Source organism: Prenolepis imparis, unplaced genomic scaffold, assembly GCF_030444845.1.
Source record: "Prenolepis imparis isolate NDT839.2.m4 unplaced genomic scaffold, iyPreImpa1.0 SCAF_1, whole genome shotgun sequence".
NCBI classification, from domain to species: domain Eukaryota; kingdom Metazoa; phylum Arthropoda; class Insecta; order Hymenoptera; family Formicidae; genus Prenolepis; species Prenolepis imparis.
Window position 1 is genome coordinate 135,434 of NW_028141159.1, and position 23,354 is coordinate 158,787.

The 23,354-nt window shown below is 32.9% G+C and overlaps 1 protein-coding gene across 5 annotated transcripts; it reads right to left on the reverse strand.

Moving 5' to 3' along the window:
* Nucleotides 1-717: 717 nt before the first annotated feature.
* Alk (Anaplastic lymphoma kinase) lies at nt 718-21,506 on the reverse strand. 5 transcript variants are annotated; one of them, XM_083044874.1, is made up of 25 exons: nt 21,330-21,506; nt 20,526-20,816; nt 15,935-16,576; nt 15,583-15,775; nt 15,372-15,499; nt 14,087-14,218; nt 13,788-13,943; nt 13,553-13,689; nt 12,771-12,937; nt 12,591-12,685; nt 12,260-12,352; nt 11,486-11,675; nt 11,072-11,219; nt 10,137-10,298; nt 9,706-9,862; nt 9,404-9,595; nt 8,480-8,719; nt 8,297-8,395; nt 7,990-8,185; nt 7,439-7,718; nt 6,182-6,474; nt 5,684-5,909; nt 5,457-5,573; nt 5,082-5,363; nt 718-2,935 (listed from the first exon to the last, which is right to left on the reverse strand). In XM_083044874.1, exons 3-25 carry the CDS (start codon nt 16,308-16,310, stop codon nt 2,435-2,437), a joined length of 4,560 nt encoding a protein of 1,519 aa, XP_082901000.1. In that variant the 5' UTR covers nt 16,311-16,576; nt 20,526-20,816; nt 21,330-21,506; the 3' UTR covers nt 718-2,434. The 5 variants fall into 5 exon arrangements, with proteins under 5 accessions (XP_082901000.1, XP_082900992.1, XP_082901026.1 ...); XM_083044866.1 differs by having other exon boundaries at nt 21,023-21,506; XM_083044900.1 differs by having other exon boundaries at nt 718-1,943; nt 2,498-2,935; nt 20,526-21,504.
* Nucleotides 21,507-23,354: the final 1,848 nt, after the last annotated feature.

The following is a 23,354-nucleotide window of genomic DNA, read 5'->3' on the forward strand; positions in this document are numbered from 1 at the left end:
ACATCTTATTGTCTGACTGTGCAGTCTCTTTCCTTTGCTGTGTATTCGCGTATGCATACTTGTCGACACTGCGCTTATCTGCGCTTCGTATGTGCGCTCGAAAGTGTATATATATAGCCTCCGCCGGCACATTATTGGGAAAACTTTCCAAGATGTGACAATGCAATATCATGGCACGCGATGTTAGCGATATGCATGATAAAACTTTCTTGAAAATACGCCAGTAACCAGAAAACAAACGATAGAAGACGGAGAAAATAGTGAAATATAGCTAATAATATAAATTATAAATAAATATCAACAATATAACTTGTTTCATTTATATAAATTACATATTAACTGTATAGCAAGTCAATTTTCTTCATAATACAAACATAAGTAAATAAAGCAACAAACATAAGAATTAATTTTATTGTTCTACAAGTTGTTGAATAAATTTCTTTTTCGGAAAGCATCTAACTAAAATTCAACAATTTTGATTTTATTCTTTTGTCGTTTTTTTATCATTTTTCTCACAATTTATCTTGTAGATATAATTAATTACATTCGTCTATATCATTAACAATAATATCTAGATTATGTGTAATGTGAGATGGCAAGCTAAGTAAATGCAACTGTAATTTTGCAAAAAATTATATTTTCAATCATAATAATTTTTAATTTATTTTAGAGAAAGAGAGAGAGGGGGGGGGGGAGAAGCATGAAATAGTAATACAGTTCATAAACACGCTTTTATTACGTTTCACGTATATAGATACATATGGTAACTGACTTTCATACGCTACGCGTATGTAAAGTACGTTGTCATTGTAAGAAAAATAAAAAAGGGCTCGTGCTCTTTTTATTCCCCTCTTTCCAAGATGTACTCATAATGTTGTCCACTTTACAATATGGATAGTGTATCGACGAGGATCGAGTTTATGTCGTTGCTTCTTTGGTTAAAGATGAATCACAAAGTAGACTATCAGCCTACAGAGCTTTTACATCGATATTACGATATAACACACACCTTAGTCAACAATCATGTGATATTTTTCGGATCGATCCCAAATCGATCCCGATTGCTATTCTTATCGATTAGACAGATAGACGATACAATCATCTGTTCGAGATCAGGGATACCTTACTGTCAAAACTACTCGCGTTTGTTAAACCTTTAAATATCAAGTATATGTATGTACATTATAAGAAAAAAAACATTCTCCTTTCTTCCATAAATTAAAAATCGTCATGCAAATTCCACATATTATTTCGATTAAAGTTACATGCTCGAATAAATGCTGTTTATCCGAAGGCTGTTTATTTATCTGCGGTTTCGAAGTACACACATACATAATAAATATTCGCATTTTTTACAATGTTGAGTTCACTCCGATTAATTCACGCTCACAAACGTGTTTGAGTAATTTTCCAATAAATTTATATAAATTCCTGTTTCATCTCGTTATTCAATATCTGATATCTTGTTATTCGTTATACGATATTAGAATCTTTTTCACTCGATGAGCTCGTCTTGAATATATTATGTATTTGGTATTCTCTTTCGCGTTCCCCTCTTGTATGTATATTTACGTACGTAAAACTAGTCTATTACATTCGTTTAACAATCTCTCCTGCCGACTTACAATAGAGTCTTTTTTATGGAAACTGGCCTGTGTCATCAAAGAAACATCGGCCATGAAGCGCATCGACGTGGTTCCTATTCACAGGAGGGTCTCCTCGGAATAGAAACGACGCGAGTATTCATTGTCGCAGACCCACGTAGGCGAGGAGAGTTCTACGAGCTGCGTGTCCATCGTAACCGCAGTCGTCGTGGCCGATCTTTGCAGTGGCAACCGACGAGCGGCCGCGATCGCGGCCTTCGAGCAGCCTCGTCAACCCCCCTCGGATAAATCTCAGCAGGAGCACTCTTCTTCCCTCGGTAGTTCGTGACCCAGGGAATCCTTCGTTGCAAAAGCGGATAATGTAAAATAGATAAGAGAACATTAATTTATTCAAATGCAATAATAAAAGTTAAAAACTTTTTTACATATTCTGTCGAATGAAAAAAAATCTTTCTTTGTGTGTTATGTGTGTGTGTGTGTGTGTAAAAAATGTTTATGATCTTTGAAAAATATATTATTATATAAATTGCAATCAGGGAGTTTTACCCTCGCTGAAAAAGCATGTGCAAAAAATGTGTAATGTATAGAATACTACATTATATTAATTCCACTTTTCACCATTATTTTCAAAGAGACATTCCACTTCAGATTATACTTGTGTGTATATATTTTGATGCAATAAGACTTATAAATCTGGATTCTCTATATTTTTTAAGAAATATTATTATTACCAACACATGTGTACACACATTCTTTATCGAGTAAACTCTTCAATTGTAGATTCGTTTGAGACGAGTTCAATGCTGGACGTATTTTAAGCATTTTCGAGATCAAGGACGACGATCGGATGGAAACTTTGCAGGACGTCGAATGTAGGGTGGGGGTGAAATTACCTTCCTTAGCTCCATACTGCCCGGTGTGCTCGAACGTTGCGTTCGCGTTGTAATCTTCTCATAAGGGATGTTGCCTCTGCAAAGAGCGCTCGGATCCAAACTCAGTGTCGCTTTCAATGTATTCTTCTTTACCATACCGTTGACATTGTTGAGGCCGGTAGTATGACTTGGTGAACAAGTGCGCGTGTTGGGCGACGAGTTGGTTGTGTCGAGCGGGGTGTCCGAGGATTGCGCTATCAAAGAGTCGGAATTGGTATCGGTAGTCGTTGTACTCTCATTGCCATTTCTGCGATCCGTTATCGCGCTATCGATATTGGCAGTCAAATGACATTCTTCCTCTGGACGGTTATTACCGTTGTCTGTGTTATCGCGGTCTTCAATGTTGGTTCGATGTATTATCCTGCTATCTCGATCCGATCGAGCGATTTTGCTCTTATCCTGCAAAACGTTTTTTTTTTTTTTTTTTGTAATATTAACATAATGACATAGCAGCATGCGCAAATATTCGGCAATATACTCGAAACGACGATACTCGGTACGTGCATGCAACGATTCAATGATAAGAAATATTGTGATAATAATGTACATTGTTACATGAGAAAGAGCCCAATCATAATGTGCCAATACAGTTTTGAGAGAGAGAAAAAGAAATAGACTTTTTAATGCAATATTTAAAAAAAGAAAAAAAATTAAGCAAATATGTAACAACAAATTTCAATTATTCTTAAATGTAATAAAACATTTGTTACCTCTTTTATTATAAATAAAACTCTTATTAACACATTGATATTAAGTTAACGTATTTTTTATGTGTCAGACACACACACACACACATTCTCTCTCTCTCTCTCTCTCTCTCTCTCTCTCTCTCTCTCTCTCTCTCTCTCTCTCTCTCTCTCTCTCTCTCTCTCTCTCTCTCTCTCTCTCTCTCTCTCTCTCTCTCTCTCTCTCTCTCTCTCCCTCCCTCCCTCCCTCCCTCCCTCCCTCCCTCCCTCCCTCCCTCCCTCCCTCTAATAGATATTACTTATTATTTATCTAACAATAAATACTTATTTATTTAAATACAAGAAATAACGTCTTTTAATAAATAAAACTTGTATTAAATATAATTAATCTCATGAGAATAATTAAATACAATTAAAGATTAAAGTAACTAACGGATAAATTTCCCAAATACACTCGTCAAAAAAATTATCGCAACACGTAATTAATATCAAAATTTAACATAAATTCAAATAAGCGTATCTCCGCGAAAAATTGTCGTATTTCAAAAATTTTTTTTTTATTTTAAAGGGTAAAGTCTCTACTTTAAGGAACTTTCGTTCGATTTTGATTTTATTCTCTCCCCCTTTCTTCATCCCTTTAAAAGGAGGGACGTGTTTTTTTTTCAAAAAATTGCATAGTTTGACGAACTCTACGGAGTGTACTAAATTTTTTTCGCAAATATCATCATTACTATCGTAAAATATGGAATTTTCTCTACAAATTTTAAAAAAAATTGAATACCGTACGATTTTTTTTCGCGAAGTTACGGCGTATCAAAGTTACCTATGCATTTTTGCCTATATATTCAATTACCGCCAACATTAGCATTATCCAATGGGCACTACGGGGAAGTTGCTGGTCGGATTTTGCCCATCGTGTGTGTGTGTGTGTGCGTGTGTGTGTGTGTGCGTGTGTGTGTGTGTGTGTGTGTGTGTGTGTGTTGGGGTAGGGATATATGTTTGTATTTAAAATTGTGTATTTCTGCCTCGTCTTCGGATGACCTTTTATGTGAAGATGGCTGCATGATTTTGAAAAACTACCAACCAATTTCCAGCAATTGGAAGCAGCCCTACATCGAATATGGTTCGAAATTCTGCAACCCACAATTAGAGCCTGCATTAATATGCGTGAGCGCCTGCAAGAGGTCATCCAAAAACGAGGCAGAAATATACAATTTTAAATACGAACACATATATCCCTGCCCCAACACACACACACACACACACACGATGGGCAAAATCCGACCAGCAACCTCCCCGTAGTGCCCATCGGGTAATGCTAATGTTGGCGGTAATTGAATATATAGGCAAAAATGCATAGGTAACTTTGATACGCCGTAACTTCGCGAAAAAAAATCGTACGGTATTCAATATTTTTTAAAATTTGTAGAGTAAAGTCCATATTTTACGATAGCAATGATGATATTTACGGAAAAAATTTAGTACACTCCGTAGAGTTCGTAAAAAACTATGCAATTTTTTAGAAAAAAAACACGTCCTTTTTTTTAAAGGGATGGAGAAAGGGGAAGAGAATAAAATCAAAATCGAACGAAAGTTCCTTAAAGTAGAGACTTTACCCTTTAAAACAAAAAGAAAATTTTTGAAATACAACAATTTTTCGCGGAGATACGCTTATTTAAATTTATGCTAAATTTTGATATTGATTACGTGTTGCGATAATTTTTTTGACGAGTATACATACATCTTTACAAAATAATCTCCCATCATCTCGTTGTCACCTGTATTAAATGATAATTAATCTCATGAAATTAATTAAATACAATTAAAGTAACTAGCGGACAAATTTCCCAAATATGCACCTTGCAATCTCCCATCATCTCGTTGTCACGATCGTCCTGATGATTGTTGTCGCCACTGTAGGTTTGATCAAAGGTATCCGTGCTAGAGTCATACGTATTGCAACTGAATGTTCCTTGCCGACATTCTGCCGGTCTTGAAAAAATTCTTCCGTGTGATTTGCAACTTCTATTTAATTTTTCATTTTCCGAATTATAGGCGGTACCACGCACGGCTTGACCTACGCGATGTGCCACGGATCGAGGATCGATGATTCTCGGTTGCATGTAACCGCATCCATCCAGCTGTTAGACAAGTTTACAGTTTTTTTATGTACGTGTGCATGTCGGGTAAAATAAAACAATTAACAACACATTATTTTACAACTATATACCGACATCAGATTGTACATTGATACATTCTGCTTCCGGGTCCGGTCTCATGATCGTTATTTCACGATCGCAAATCGGCAATATGTCAAAATTAGGCGTAGGATGATTTATCACATCTGGATCCTTTGCAAAATAAAAGATTATGTTTTATTGATTAAATAATAAAACTAGAGTTATTTAAAGGGAAGAAAAGATTGCCATAAAGATTATAGATTTTCGGCTCGCATTCTTACCTGCAAACAATAACCAATCCTTTCGGCGATAGTGGAAAAACTTGGTCTATCATCGGGCTGCGGATGCCAGCATCGCGTCATAATCCCGTATATAGGATCTGGGCATCCTGCAGGTTTTTCGAGACGGCCACCGGACGTCACCATCGACATGACTTCGCGATTTGCGCATCCGGTATAGGGCATATATCCAAATGACATAATTTCCCATAGAAGCACACCAAAGGCCCTAAAAAAATCAATTGTAGTACATACATTGTACTGTATCTTTTCCCAAATGCAGAAATTGGCATATATTATATACATACAATCTTTCCTATATTTCTTTATACATATAATAAGTTACATATCGATGAAAAATTTCTTTTGTATCGTAAAAACTTTAATTTTTACGAGGAATATAAATAATATAAATAACAGAAAAATGTAAGGCACATTTCTTATTGTTAGATTAAAAATTGTTTGAACAAAAAATGAAATTATTACGAAAAACAATCTCACCAGACATCGGTTTTCGTAGTGAATATACCGTCCAAAAAACTCTCTGGCGGCATCCACTTTATAGGCAGCATCGCCTTGCCACCTTTCCTATAATAATCGCTTCGATAAATGTCTCTGGCCATACCGAAATCCGCGATTTTAACAGTACGCCCTGGTGCTTTGGTAGTCAATAAACAATTCCTAGCGGCAATATCTCGGTGTATAAAACGCGCTTCTTCCATATATTTACAACCATTTGCGACATCATAGCCACACATAATGAGATCCAGCATTGTTAACGATGTAGGTCGATCCTGCAAATCAAAAATACATCACATATATGTTTGTATATGTGCATATACACATGCGCGTGTCTATTTCAAAAATTAAATAAAATATATTCTATCCGAAAATACTTCAATGTGTAATGTTTGAGTTGTATATATATTCTAAAATAAATAGAAATTACAAATATAATGCACAATATGTTTCAATAATGAATTTTAATTTATACATATAATACAGTAACAATACATATATAAGAGAATAAACAACCAAATATCATTAATAAAAAATAGTCCTACTGTTAAAACAATATATAATTAAAAATAATTTCTAATAATGATCAGAGATTTAGGTAAAAAAATTAGAAAAATGAAATATCGGTAGCATTCTTTTCATTTATAAAATTATTCCATATATTCGAAAAAGCAATATATTCCATTCATATTTATTCGTTATTTTAGGTCTCGTATATATGTAACAGCTTTGCTTTTTTTTTAAATACAATAATTATTTTCTAAAATGTCACCTAATCTCTTGGAATACATGATAACACGATATTATATGTCTCACACGTTTGGTGCGAGACGTTATCATATTTCTTCATTGTGCAAAAAATAAACTGTAGAATTGTAGAAATTGATAAAAAGCGTGACAAAAGGAGAGTATATAAAAAAAATTAATCAATTTTCGATTATACGGTTTCACTGTCGTAGAGTTTATAAAATTTCGATTTGATTACAATTACTTACGATCCGATTGAAAGAAAAAAGAATTCTGAAATAGAATTAGTAAGTCACCGATTTCGAGCGTTCTTGATTCAAGTTCTTGATATTATATACATATACCTATATAGTAATTTTTTTATTAATCTACGTGGCGGAGATTATATCTTCTAACAATCACATTTTTCTTTATTTAAATTCGCATATTCACTCTTTGGTACATTGTTTCTCTTTCTCTTTCAAGAGAGTTAATAATATTATTAATACTTACTGGTCGAGGCCTTTCTTCGCGTAGGAAATTCTTGAGATCTCCTCCGGCTAATAACTCGAGAACGATATATCTCGGATGTTTATCAAAAGAGACACCGATAAAGTGTACTATATTAGGATGATTAAATTTACTCATTATCAATGCCTCCATCATGAAATCAGCTTCTGCTTGTGTTGTGGATAAAGATGGTAGCGTCTTTACAGCAACAGGATGTTCCTCGTCACGTCTATATTTGTATACGCCTTGAAAAACTTCGCCAAAAGCGCCTTGACCGAGAGGTCTGTATTAAAAAATGTAATCGTTTTTATTTTATTCCACACAACTAAAATAGTTTTTTTATCTTATTTCCTATTTAAATTTAGAGACTGTCAGAAAAATTCTGGAAACTTAATTATGAGAATAGACACATTGTAAGAAAGCCAAATTTAACTTGTAAAGTTACTAAAGTTGATACATCTAATTGATTAATCTCTCTCTCTCTCTCTCTCTCTCTCTCTCTCTCTCTCTCTCTCTCTCTCAATTGAAAAAACCATGAACGTATTTATACTAACTTTACTAAAGTAATGTAATCACGGGGTATTTGCGGTAAGTCTTTAAAGCTATACAAATTGCCAGCGAATTCATAGTTGGGGTTAAATTCGGTCATCATTGTATCTGATACGGCACGCAGTGCAGTTAACTCTGTGCCGTTGCCAAACATCACTTGGCGGCGATGTAGAAGCTCTTTTTGGTTTTGGTACCGTTTATCTATCGAAAAATACACGATATAAATAAATAAGCATATCAAATTGGCGGACAAATTTATATCAATTAAATAAGAAAATTAAATGGCGATATATTTGAGATGTATATACTTACAAGATACTAGGCAAATTCCGATAATGGCGAATAGGCCAATGATTACTACTACAAACGGTATCATATACGTTTGATGTGCATTCTTGGAATCGTCGGTCACTAAAATTCACAAAACAATTTTTTACTTTGTATATATTTACATGAAATAATGAATATGATGATCTTTTATATGGCTGTACTTACTAATACATGATTTGGAATCATTGCTGAGCAACCAACCTTGGGGACAGAGACACTTGGTCTCACTTAAATACTGATCGAGTGCGACGCAACGATAATCACAACCGCAGCCACTGATCGCGGGTATAATGAGAATCTCGCCCGAGCCATAATGAGCTGCAGCTTTGAAATAAATGTCAGTGAGCTTCTGACTGGCGTACGAGTAACCACCCTCGCCATTTCCAAAGTGTCCGGTACTGCCGCCTGAAAAATACAAAGTTATATTTTTAGCAAAAAAATATAATTTTTAGTCGACACAACTGGCAACTTGTATTTACAGAAACTTTATTGCGACGTTTCGACCATAGTTTTTGGTCCTTTTCAAGCAATTAATTACAAAGGATTAAACGGGTCAGTTAATGTCTACAATCACAAAAAATAATACAAAAATAAAATAGATTAAGAGTTGAAAGATAAGTGAATAGATGATTATCAACTCACATTCATTGCACATCAAAAAACGTTGGAAAATATAAAATATCAATATAATATCGAAAGATATGAAGAAGCATGTATGTTTCTCACCGGAGCCAAGCACATAATGACATTATAAAAGTCGATAAGTATTATAACGTGTTTATTATCAAATCATAAGTTTCGGGTAAGTTCTCTGTGTCTCTCTGTAGGTTAATTGTGTTATTATGTTTCTTAATGAGAAACATCTCAGCTACTTCGCGTTTTTTAATATATTTTTCCTTATGTAGGATTATATTTTTAGATTAATTCTGTGTGTGTGTGTGTGTGTGTGTGAATTGTTATAATTATAATTATAACTGAATCAGCAAGATTTACTTTAACTTTTCAATTCCACTGTCAGTTTCTATTTTTAATCTGAACAAAAAAATCAAGAAATTCAAGGAAATTAAATTATTTAAGATTCTTATTTACCAACATAACCACCGCCACCGCCTCCAGTTTTGCAACCACCCCCTCCTCCACCGAAACCTCCGTTACCGTGACCTTGGTCTCCGGATTCGCAACCGAATCCTCCCAAACCTCCATAAATCAGTGGCATTCCCGCAACGTTTTGTTGATCGGAATCGTTAGTCCACAAACCGTCCCAACTGCCACCAGGTCCACCTAAAAGTCGCGAGATTATACTCAAATTTCCATTTTTTACTCAAAGTTTGTCTCTTAAACAAAAAATGTTTTGAGATTTTATATACACATTTAAAAAAATAGCTAATTACCTATGCCTTTTGAAGCTACGGACAGAGGAGATGAATGTCTACCTGCCGGAATAGGGCCACGTCCATGTTGCAATCCATCGTCCGTGACATGACCTAGCCCCAAACCACCACCACCTCCCGCGATTAAGATAGATTCGGGTTCACCATTGGCTCTTAGCTACAATCATTTAAAGAAATACATTAAATTTGCATAATGGTGGAAAATTAGTAGTAAAAAGCTGAGAAAAGTAAGACTTTTATTTTGCAAGTGTATATTATTATTATAATGAAAAACTATAATGAAAAAAAAAGAAAAAAATATCTATATGACACACACTATCTTTTTCTTAGCAGTGTATTGACGCGTCACTTTAGACATTTTTATTTTCTACTCTCTTATTTATAGGTATTATCTCTTTGTATTAAATAATTGCGGCAAGAATATTATTTACTGCAAAAACAACTGTTGCACCACCGCCACCACCACCACCATTCTTAAACTCGATTTTTTTCACTTCTCGCACTTTCGTCGAAACGTCGCCTGATGCATACACAGGTGATGACTCGTGCGATTGATCCGGTGATTGACAATTGACTGTCTGCATGCCAAGATTCTGGATAACAATGTAACAACAATAAAACAATATAAATTTTCTGCATAAATATAAAGCATGTCTTATACAATTGACCTCTCTCGGTACAACCGAGAGAAAATGATGATTTTATATATACATGTGAAAATAAATTATAAGACAGAATAAAAATTTCATATAAAATTTCGCCTTTGAAAAATAAAGCTACTTTGATAATCGGGAAATTGATATCATTTCTCATTATTTTTACTTGCGTAACTTGCATAAACATAAATTATTTAACTCTATCACAGTAAGAATAAAAAAGAGTGCGTAAGAATAAAAAATACTCTATTTTAAAATATAATAAAAAAAGTTGTTAAAGAAACTTAAAGTTGAATAAGTTATTTGTGAAATACCATTTCTACGATAAAACATTTAATTTTTTGTAATAGATTATTATATTTTTATTTTTACTCTCTTTTTATACTTTCTCTGATAGTCAGAGAGAGGGAAGGGAGAGGAGAGAGAAGGGGGAGGAGAGAGAGAATCTCTAAACAAATTCACCAATTACAGATAAAACAGTGTCATTAAAAATGATGCAGTTATGCTTAAAACATTAGTAAAGGGGAAACATGTTATTAATTTTCCAAATCTTAATCTTATCATGAAAATAAAATTTTATATGCAAAGAAATTTTATAAAATTTATAATTTATAATATCAATAATACAATATTATATACACATATGTTGATTCGCACTTTTCCCGGTTATATTATTAATTTATTCATTTCTATTTACTTTGTATACTCACTTTAGGACATGCGTCTATTCCCTCTTGACCTACTATGAAATATAATTGATCGCCTTTTTGGAGCTCTACCACACCGCGAACAAGGGCACCCAAAGTGCTACCCGCGCCGCCAGAACCCTGTCCTCCTCGTGCTCCAACGCCAATTAAACTGTTTTTGGAGACAATTTACTAATTGAATAGATTGAAACATTTTTTGTATTTAATTTTTTTGTAATATCCTGTTTATCACTTTCGCGCATCTCACACGAATCATTTCAACAGTAAAATTCTTAGATTAACTAAACACAATAACAAATATATATAATGATAAAGGAACTAATCATTCTTTTAAACAAATTCCTCTTGCGTGTTTTTAATACGAAACACAATGATTCTTCTTATTATAATTCTATATTTTTTGACATCTATACTAACGTGTAGTATTCACCGCGTGGTGCGGTCCATCGTTGAACTCCATTTGAATTAAAGATTGCCGGCGTATTCTCCTGATTTGGTATCGACGATGGCACAATCAATTCTACATTGGTGCTATTATATTTGTCGACGCATTCCTCGATAATAGGGCCCGTTCTGCCAGTAGCTCCGCAAGCAGTAATCTGAATAACTGAAAGCAACACGAATTTATTTGGCATTCAAATTTATTTGGTAATTAAAAGACACGATAGCTTCTCGCGCATAAGTAAATATCATAATAAACAATTCTGCGACGCTACAGCATATCCTCAACCGGACTGACAAGCTTTTTCGTCATTATTTCGGCTTTTTTGATCATTATTTGAAAATAATTAATTATCTTTTTTAAATAAAGCAATTTTTAGAGAAAGTGATTGTACTAAAAAGATATAGTAAAATTTCGAATAGTTAATTCTTGATTTAGTGTAAAGAATTTCTTTTTTAAATCTAAACTATGAATAGATAATGTTAAAAAATACAAAGAAGATATTTTTTTGAAAATAAAAACATAAAAACTAGTATACTAAAATACTGTATTATAATTTTCGCATAAGAAAAATCTTATTAAGAAGATAATTATGCAACAAAAATAACAAACACTCTATCAAAATATTGTACCAACATACATTTTACTTTATTTTATAATAAATATTTGCGCGATATTTACAATAAATATAACGTTTCATCAATTTTATGCCAAGTTTAATGAGAAAAATGCATCTCAATTTTGCATACCTGTCTCGTTTGCGAAATCCGGATGCTGTGGCGGTTTTATTCCAATATTAGGATTGTAATAATTAAAGTTGCCTACAACTTCCGGTGGAACTCCTGAATAAAAAAATGTTTGAAAAGTTTTGTAGATAACAAAAAATAGGTAGTTTTACATATACTACCATCCTAAATACTGTGACTATAATTTGTCTGTGATTTTCATATCGATTTGTCATATCTTTTAAAGTGTGTGTGTGTGTGTGTGTGTGTGTGTGTGTGTGTGTGTGTGTGTGTGTGTGTGATATACTTAACATATATATTTATAATATAATACAGATATATTTATTAAAATTACCAATGGCGAAGCATTCCGGACTTAAGGAAATATCGTCAATTGCTATATCACCTTTCGAAGAAATCCCTCTGGACGCCTCGAATTGCAAAACGTATCTATAAATAATAGGTGTCGAAAAAATTAATCAAGTTTTGCATTATGTGCATGCATCATTACGTCACTGTATTTTTTTACAATTACCTAAATGTTATGTTAGGTAAAGCAACTGCCTCATTAATCCAAGTGTCGCTGTTAATATCGTAAGCCCACCACAATCTGCTGGTATGATTTCCGTTTGGTTTTACTTGGACCAGGTAAAGTCCAAGAGATCCGCTATGCACACCGTACTTGTGGTAGAAAAAGCGTATCTAGAAGCGTTTGTGCCATTCATAAGAGAAATTTGTTGAAGGCATGTAAGAAACCTCTCTCACGTAGGACGATGTGATACACATTATGATATAGACATTACTTCGCGATAACTATTTCTAATACCATTTTCTAGAAAGGAGCATTTGCAATAAGGACACGTCGTGTCTGATATCATATTGATATGTATATCATAATCATTCGTAGTAGAGAGATAGACAACACAGAATAATAATTGACAATTGGCGTTGCAACATATGTCGTATTTCAAAATTAAATAAGCAAGTGTTACATCGCATCGAATAAATTAATAAAATGGTTACTTGAACATCATGTGTGTGTCATGTGAATTAAATTTATATATTAAATTATATATTTAACTCTTTATCTTTAGTTAGTATATCATATCGACATAGCATCAATTTTATAAAATTTTTGCCAATGCCATTTATATATATATATATATATATATATATATATATATATGTATATATTGCCAATGAATCTTTTACTATTATAAAGCATTTATAAAATCGACACAAATGCTTGTTTTTAATTTAGATAGATTAAAAGCAAATGAATGAAACTATAATAATAGAATAAAATTGCAAACATACTTGACACGATTTATGATAAGGACTATTAGGATCGCTGCTATAAGGTGGTGTCGGATTATATAAAGGACTTTCGATGGTGCCTCGACTGCCATATGGAATTTTAGTTTTAGATGCCATATTCACGAACGCATAAGTTCCTGCCAAATAAGGGAGAGGAAAGACGATAACGATATATTATTGTACATACATATACTGATATCACATTCTCTTCGCTTAATCTAATTCAAGCGCTCACCTGTTGCATTACGATAAGTATGATCGTAATTGGGTCCGGTTCTTGCAGTTGGCGTAGCACCTTTATTAAGAGTCCAATTTAAAGGTCTTCCAAGAACATTTGTCCATCCACACCAACCGTTCTCAAAATTACATCTCGCGTTCTCAGGTATTTTGTCTGTCAAAATTTTCAACATGTTCATTTCATATATGAGAAAAGCGCACAACTATTCTTAAATACATGTAGAGCATAAGTTTGATAAAGATTATAAAATTATAAAATTATAAAAAAAGAAAAAGATGAATTTTTGATGAACACACCGCACTCGAATGTTTCATCTTCACCATCAGCGCAATCCTCTATAAAGTCACAGACACGAGTCCTATTCAAGCAAGAACCGTTGTTACATCGAAACATATCCTTCGTACAGGCGGCACCGACAGGCATAGATTCTAGATAAATGCAAAATTGTTGCGTTTTAATTATTAAATTAAATTTTTATTTGTAAATTACAAATTCAAAAGGAGGCTATATGGAGCCACGCGTAGGGTGTAGGTACGCAAATATTAAAAACAAACTTGTTGGAAACACAAATTTATTGAATCTAAACGTTTCGGTCCTTTCTTTGGACCTTCTTCAGTAAATTTAATACAATAAATAATAATGGGGAATCTACATACTACCGCACGTAGCGCAAAAGCCGTGAGCCCCCCCTATCGATATCCCATTAGATAGACAAAGTGACATAATATGTCATGAGGTACTCAAAAGTGGACTATAATGACGAGTATAGTGACTCGTGCGTCGGGCGCGTCCGCGTACGGTCGTGTGAACGTGCGATGGATGAGTGTGTGAGTAAGAGTGAGCCCCCTTTCGGAAATTCCTCACTATACTCGTCATTATAGTCCACTTTTGAGTACCTCATGACATATTATGTCACTTTGTCTATCTAATGGGATATCGATAGGGGGGGCTCACGGCTTTTGCGCTACGTGCGGTAGTATGTAGATTCCCCATTATTATTTATTGTATTAAATTTACTGAAGAAGGTCCAAAGAAAGGACCGAAACGTTTAGATTCAATAAATTTGTTTTTCCAACAAGTTTGTTTTTAATATTTGCGTACCTACACCCTACGCGTGGCTCCATATAGCCTCCTTTTGAATTTGTAATTTATCAATGCAGGGAGCCTACATTGTTACTTATTTTTATGTATTAAATTTGTTTATTATTAATTTTGTGTATTAAATTTTTTTCAATTAATATTATATGATCGCATTATATATGATTGCAATTGTGTATAAACCGCATTTGCATTTCCTTCAAAATCATATGGCTATTTCTTCAAATGACTTAAATACTTCTCTTTTTTAATTAATATTATATGATTGCTACTGCAATTATATATACAATACAATTCACATTTGCTTAATTTTATGTACGAAACAACGAATACATAAACGTATGCATGAACAGAAAATAGAGCCGTATGTAAATGTCATAAATTTCAAACAGGTGCAAACGTGTAATCTATATAACGATCAAAGTGTTCAATTAATTAAATCCTTATACAATATTATAAAATATGTATTTTTATTAACTATACCTGGGAAGCAATTTACTAGACGAACATTGTCAACGCCGACACTTGAATTGAAAGTTGGCAAGTATATCTCTAGAATTAATCTATAGGATTGATCGACCGCGCGTAACTTGTAATTCATTCTCTCCCATCTAGAATAACATTCAAAAGTATTAATCTTTTTTTCTGAAAATATATATTATCGTAATACAAATACAATTTTTTCTGTACATACGTAATAACATTGTTCAAATTTTTTGTGTATGCAATTGAGCTCATATTGTTAGTTTGTATGACAATATTTACGAATCCCTCTTCCATTTCCACCTGGTAAAGCCAGAATTCGACGTGGCAATTCGGACTGGTGCGAAAAATCAAACGTGACCATATTTGAGCATTCCCTTTACCGTTTAACCACAGGAAATGGCCTTGAAAGATAAATTGATTTTTTTTCTTTTACAAAATTTATTATAGTCATTTTATTTTAAATTTTATAATTTGGATTCTAATTCTATCACAAAGTAGTTTTTTTTACTTAATTTCGCTCCAATTTTTTTTTAAACGTACAACTAGCCTAAGAGGGTTACCATTTGCGGAATCATCAGCATCCGTGGTCGGAAAATATTTTGACAGTGTGCTATTTGATGATGCCACGACTTTCCTAAAGCTTTTAGGATTTTGATCATCCCAGAACCAGTCGCACTCTCTCTCCAGATCACAATGGCCCATCACAGCCGCTTGAGGTGTCTTATTCAAAATTATCTGTAAATCCTTGAGTCCACGCGGCATCCTGTCCTTGGAGTCGCCGCAGATTACCGTGACGCAATAGAAAATTAAGACGAATCGAAGCAAAGATCCACCGCCACCGCCATGTATAGATACGTGCCGACGATCACACTTGCAACTCGCTTGATTGTAATTCGCGGTGGTGATCGTCAGCTTCAGTCGTATGTCTCTGATCATTACTCTGCGATTTCGTTATTAAATCGACCGTTTAATAGTTCCTGATAAGGTCACGCACGACATTGCATGCTCTGTCTTTTCGTGATACTGAACATGATTTTGTGTGAGTGTTGCTTTTCGTGAATTTACTTTTAAGAGACTGTCGAAAGTGCGCGACATCTTCCAAAAATGCGATTGATGATGAGAAATTTGCGACGATAAACACAGTGATGAGTTTGAACATTATGGATCTTTCTGGTGATGATCATCTTCCATTGTCTATGACACTGAAATCAAATAGATATTTTATATTTATTTTGATATATTTTTATTATATATATATATGTATGTATGTATGTATGTATGTATGTATGTATGTATGTATGTATGTATGTATGTATGTATGTATGTATGTATGTATGTATATATGTATGCATGTATGTATGTATATATGTATATATATATATATGTATGTATGTATATGTATGTATGTATGTATAAACATGTACATATACTTGATTGAAAATTTTTATTTGAAAATTTGAATAATTATATACTATTATCATCATTTGAAATATTAATTTTCATACATAATGTTTTTATACAATAATGATGCAACATTAAATACATGTTTACATTGTACATTTAAAATACAAATACAAATACATTTTTCAAATGCATGTTCACTTTGTACATTTTAAGCTCGCATTTGTAAAATTCAACATTAAAAATTTTACATCTTACCGTTACAGATTGATAAAATATGAGACGATACGACAGAGATTAAAAAATTCCAAAAGTGAGAAAACTTTAAATTGGATTGTGAGAATAAGACAAAATCACGAATACCGAAGATGGATTAATTGATTTCTCAATATATCTCCTAATTGCCGATACACGCGCAGAGACGAAGATATGCCTATTTTCTGCCATCAATATAATATTTTTAAAAAGCCATTAATGTTATAATATTTATAAAACTAACAAAATAGAATTTGTATTTGACTCTGTATTAATTATATTTATTATTTTTTAACTTTTTAAGATACAGAAGAATTCTTTCGAAAATATAAAATAAGAAATAGATGCACACAAAGAAATATATATTTCATTTATGACCGTGTTCCTAAATTTACTGCCAGAGCTGAAAATTTAACGTGAACTATAGATTTTCAGCACTGGCAATGAATTTTAAAACACAGCCTATAACAATTAGATTTATTCAGAATTACAGATAGATAGTTATAGATAAATATATGCGTTTTTATTAACTTGAGGAATATTTTTCAACTTTCTTGTAAATCTTAAGAAAAAATTGGAATCAATAATGGAAATTTTTTTAAGTTATAAATCTAGATTAAACTTTAGTTTTAACTTTAGCTACAGTTGCAGCTTTCAATTTTGCTTAAACTCGAGTTTTACTTTTTGCTTTATATTTAGGTTTCGCTTTAACATTTTTAGTTTTAAGTTAAAAATTTAGTTTAAACTTAACTTTTGTTAATATTTATTTAATTACAACTTTTTATACGCTTTTTTACACTATTCAAGTCTATTTGTTAATGCTAATTGCACTGCAAAAATTGCGCAAAGAGAAACAATTGATCCTAGAGAAACTATCGATCAATTGCATCTACACGCATCCTCTCTTATTTTTCTCTGTTTGGCGAGCGATGCAAATATCATTGTCAGAGCGCAATATTGTCGCGAAATGATCCAACAGCGCTTTTATTTGTCTTCATTTTACGAAAGCGATATGAGAATCGTTCGAAATAAAAGTTTTCTTCAAAACTGTAAATAGCAAGTCGTGGTTTAACCCATTCTTCAGAATAGCCGAATCTTTTTATCCTCTCAAGCACGGTATGCCCGACAACGAGATATCAATCGGATCATATATACTTAATTAATACTCGTACTTGCCAACCAATTCTAAAAAATTCTAAAAAGCTTAATCAAGCTATCGAAATACTTGATATCACGATTTATCAAGATTTTTATCATAAGGAGAAAAATGTACATTAAAATAGAATGACAAATTTCCCGCTTTTTAACTGACATGTTCCATCCGCATGGAAACGTGTTACTGTCAAAATTTGCAAAAATAAAAAATGCGGAGATATAGCCAGAAAAAATTGAAGAGAAAATATTATCTCTCTCTCTATTCATTTGAATTAATTATATATATCTATAATACATAAAAAATGTATACAGAATTTCGAAGACACAAAGTTTTTAGTTATTGCGTCTCAATTATATCGTATTATTTTTATATTACTCCCTAACAACAAATTTTTCTTATTTATCTATTATTTGAAAGAATATTTTACTTACTTTTATGTATATAGAAATAAATTCACGAAGTAATAAATCATTACGTTGTTGACGATTTATTTATAACACTCTGTATATAATGCGACATTACACCAATAATTCGAAACTTTTGATCGTAATGAATTCAACTCTTAATATATTTTGTCCGCAAAAGTACGTAGACGCAGTGCTACGATTTAAAACATATTGCATGTAGAATGCCATATCGTGCTCCGAGCTACACAATCTGTCCGTTCTTTGTGTCTCGTTAACAGCAATTGAGAAAAGTATTTTGCTGTCCGTTTTTTGCAGCCCCCCCCCTCCCCACTCTCCCTCTTCCGGAGGAGGATTCGAGTGGTCGAGTTGCTATATACGATCATTCTCGTAGGTATTATATCGTACCCTCGTTCAAGTAATCACCCTAGTAACGTAATCCGGAAGTGCCTATTCTCATCAAGTTCCAAGAGTCTAGAGCCATCGACCGACACTTATTGTTGCATCGATATTTGCAAAAATTCACATATTTATGCAATTACAAACGATACTAAATTTCGCAATTAAGTACAAGCTGTTTGTTATGCAAACGATACTTTGAATGACGATGGAATCAAAGTAGAGATAATAACACTTGCGTTAAGATAATTTACATCGCTATATGTATTGGCAAATTTATATTGTGCTTTCGATCGTACGACTTTTCGCAGGTACAATGTTTATGATTGTTCAAGACACGTATCGATTCTATTTATACTAATTCAAGATAAAACATAATACGCATCAACAATAATTGAAAATAATTAGACATTAGACAATCAAACGATTAATGTTGAAATATGTATCTACATACATATATCTATATCTACATAATTGCATCACATATTTCGGAAGATTAATCATTTAAAAAATTATATCTGACGTCTAATACTTATATATATATATATTTTTTCTTATTTTTTTATATTAGCTGAAGCATTTAGAATATTAAATTTAAATTGCCTCTGAAGATACGAAGTGCCGAAAGATACGAAAATATTATCAAGACTGAAATTGTATATTTAAAATTTTTTTCTATTAGTACATATATACACACGTATAATAGTCTCTTCAAATCTGATATTTTTATCTTTAACAATATTAAAGACATATGTAGATATGCTCTTTTGTATGTATGTATGTATGTATATCTTACGTATGCGTATATGTTTATCTTTCTTATTTCATATCTTTATTAAGTATATTCCTCAATTTTTTTATAATACCTATAATCAATATATATATATATATATTCAAATATTTATTCAACATTACAGAAACAAAGAATTTGAAAATTTCTCAAGTAAGTCTTTTTTTCTATAACATTTGCATAATTTCATTTTAATAAATGTCTAGTCGTTATAAACTATTTAAGGCCACAATGTCATAGAATGATTACGATGCAGTCATCTTTTGATGATTATTAAAGAAAATCTTAAAGAGAATCTTATATTTTTCTCTCGCAAAAGTTTGATGCTGATAAAGATTAATGCATTAACATAACAGTGCAGTTTTTAACGACGCGGATATCAACATTGCCCATTTAACAATATACTGTTGCGCTTAAATAACGATGAAATTTTCTCTGCAATGTGTACGTAATGACGTTTTAAATTTTTCTACATTTTTCATTGAAAGAGTGAAATATATTTTTAATTTTTTTATGATATACTTATATTAATGATGAAAAATATTATTTTACATTATGATTGCGCAAATATTTATCGAAAAAGAATATTTTTAATATCACGAAATAAAATACATATTTTATCAAAATGTATATGTGATAAGTGTAAATATACCTATATGTGGACTTAAGATTTCGACACAATTAGTATGCTGTAAAGTTAATTAATAATAGTACATATATATTACAAATGCCATATTACCACGTACTTTTGATGGAGCAGCTCTTTTCGTACCGCTTCCGATTTACCATCTGAAATTCCCCAGCAGTAATCAGACAATTCACCAGCATATATACAGGACACATTTACAAGAGTCACACTGTAATGAATGGTACATCAATATCCTTTGTCAAATACCTAGCACACGATAAATGCTAACGCAGTCTATCGAAAAAGGTCTATCTAACAAAGTATCGAATAACTTTATTGCGTCTAAGAATGTCTCAAGCACACCAACTATATGTGTTTGCACGACAAATGTTGATTGGTATAAAGTTGCCTGTATAAAGAAGACAGTATCTCTATCTTTATATATATATATATATATATATATATATATATATATATATCTTTCTCTCTCTTGAAAACACTCGATGTGTCGATCGAACTTAAACTTTGGCGTCTCTAGTTTCTCGATAATATTCTTCTTTCTCGTTCGAGACAATCCGACAAAAATCCGCGGACACCTTTTGGAATTTTACACACCAAGGTCGCGTCACGCTATCCCGCCTGTGCGTAGACATGCACGCGTGCGCGCGTGCATCGCGTACATTGCGATCACATATGTGTAATCAACGCACGAGATGAGATGGTACACGAAGAATCTCTGGACCGCGTTTCAGCAAAGATCGAGCCGCGCTCTTTCCGCCCGCTTTTCGGCGCTATCGATCGACTGTCGCGCGCGCGACTCTCGCACACTCCTCTTGGTGAAACGTCGTCCCGCGATCCCTGGACCATTTAATTCACCAATGCCGGTCTCGCGGTAGTTAAAGAGTTTAATGCTTGACCCAACCGTTTAACGCATTTCACGCACGAAGATGAAAGATTCGTCGACTCGAGATATCCGTTGCGTCCTCGACGGTTACCGCAGGGTGTCGTTTCGTCCGGAATCTGGGCTTCGCGACGGAGCGACGCGCACTCTCTCTCCGCACGCGCGTGGTCCATACGGGGAGATTACGACTCGCATTCTCTCGTCTCTCGTCTCTCGCCTCTCGCCTCTCGCCTCTCGCGGGGTTGGAGGGATGAAGAGGTGGCGAACGATTATCTCGCGATCGAAGACATCGCACGAGGCTTACCTATATTTTACGGGCATTCGAAACTCTCTTATTGTTAAACATCCTCCTTCGTGACGTGCCATTATTCGTAAATGTATATCGAATCGATACCGATGGATGTCGATCGATCGTTCATCCATAACCGTTGTCTCTAATAGCAGTCGAATCGATAGTATGAAGGATACTTTGTTTCAACATTTACGCAATATAACCACAAGAGTGAGAAACTGGTATAGATATTAGAAATATAAGACACACAGCGCGCGAGATAAATATTCGAAAACACATATATATCTCAGATACATGCAACTCAAAGTTGTATATATAAATATTTTACATCACTGATTTAGATCATGTTATTCATCGTGACATTTGGATCGTGGCCACTATATTACGCAGATATAGAGTTGTACATTCTTTTGAATTTGTACTGCATATGAATTCACGCTTTTACAAATTACAATCAAAATTATAAATATTGCAGATTATTCCATTAAATGTTACAAAAGCATAATGTAATAAGAAGGAAAATAACAAAAGTATGTGTGTCATAATGACATGAAACAATTGTTTCGATTTTTTTTTTAATACTAAGTTGTAAAACTGAGGAAGAAAAAGGTAAGAGAAAAAGAAGAAGATAATATAACAGAAAAAGATGACAGCGAGACAAAAACAAACACGAAAAGGATGAGAGAGAGAGAGAGAGAGAAGGAAAGATAGCAAAAAGAGATAAAGAAATGAAAAGACGAAGAAATACACGAAGGAATATATGTACAAATATATGCTCTCCTATTGTGATGTTTGTCAGTCTTTGCCCCTGATGGAGAGTTACCATCCAACAAAGCGCCTTCCTGCAGTTAATACTCTATTATTACATGTAATATATATGTATGTCTTGTACTTAACAAATATAAGTATTTACTTTTAATAAATATAAGTAAAACTAAATGATATATTATACACATATTGCAGAATTAAAATGTTTTATTAAGAGAGTTAATTATTATATATATAAATATTTAAAGACTGTATATATTTTATATAAATATTTATAAAACAAACGTGTGCATATGCGCGTGCGTGTACATGCCATATGTGGTAAAATTAAATGTAAAATTAATATATATTATTTATTTTTCATTAAAAATAGAATATACGCGATTCATTTTCATGCGCCATTAAATTTTCATATCGTTTCGTTAAAACTTAACAATTCTGTCCATGTAATCATCCGCAGCTTGCGTAATCACAACACACCAGCATATACGCGGTATATGTAATAATTCTGTATCAATATCTTAAAAATTTTCATTAAACTGTATAAATAATAAATTATAATAGATTCTTGATGAAAAAGAGAAGTCCGGGCAGGTACATATTCCAAGTAGCAAAGTGACGTCAGAAGACGACATTATGACGTCTATTTTTAGTCATTTTTGGTCCATGACGTCGGTAACTAATAATGGACGTTTATAAGACGTTATTTTTTAGATCAACTAAAGACGTTATTTTGAAGACGTCTTAAGACGTCTTAAATTCGTCCAAATTTAGTTCTTTCATTTATCGCTATGCGACGCGCGATGCACTATCTATCTCGTATTTAAGTTTTAGTCATGGAATTATATATATATATATATATATATATATATATATATATATAAAGCTGGCAAACAACTGCTATTAAAATTATAAAGTATCATATAAAGTATCATATAAGTACCAAGTACCTCTAACTATAAGGTACACTTGGCAACAGAAGAATG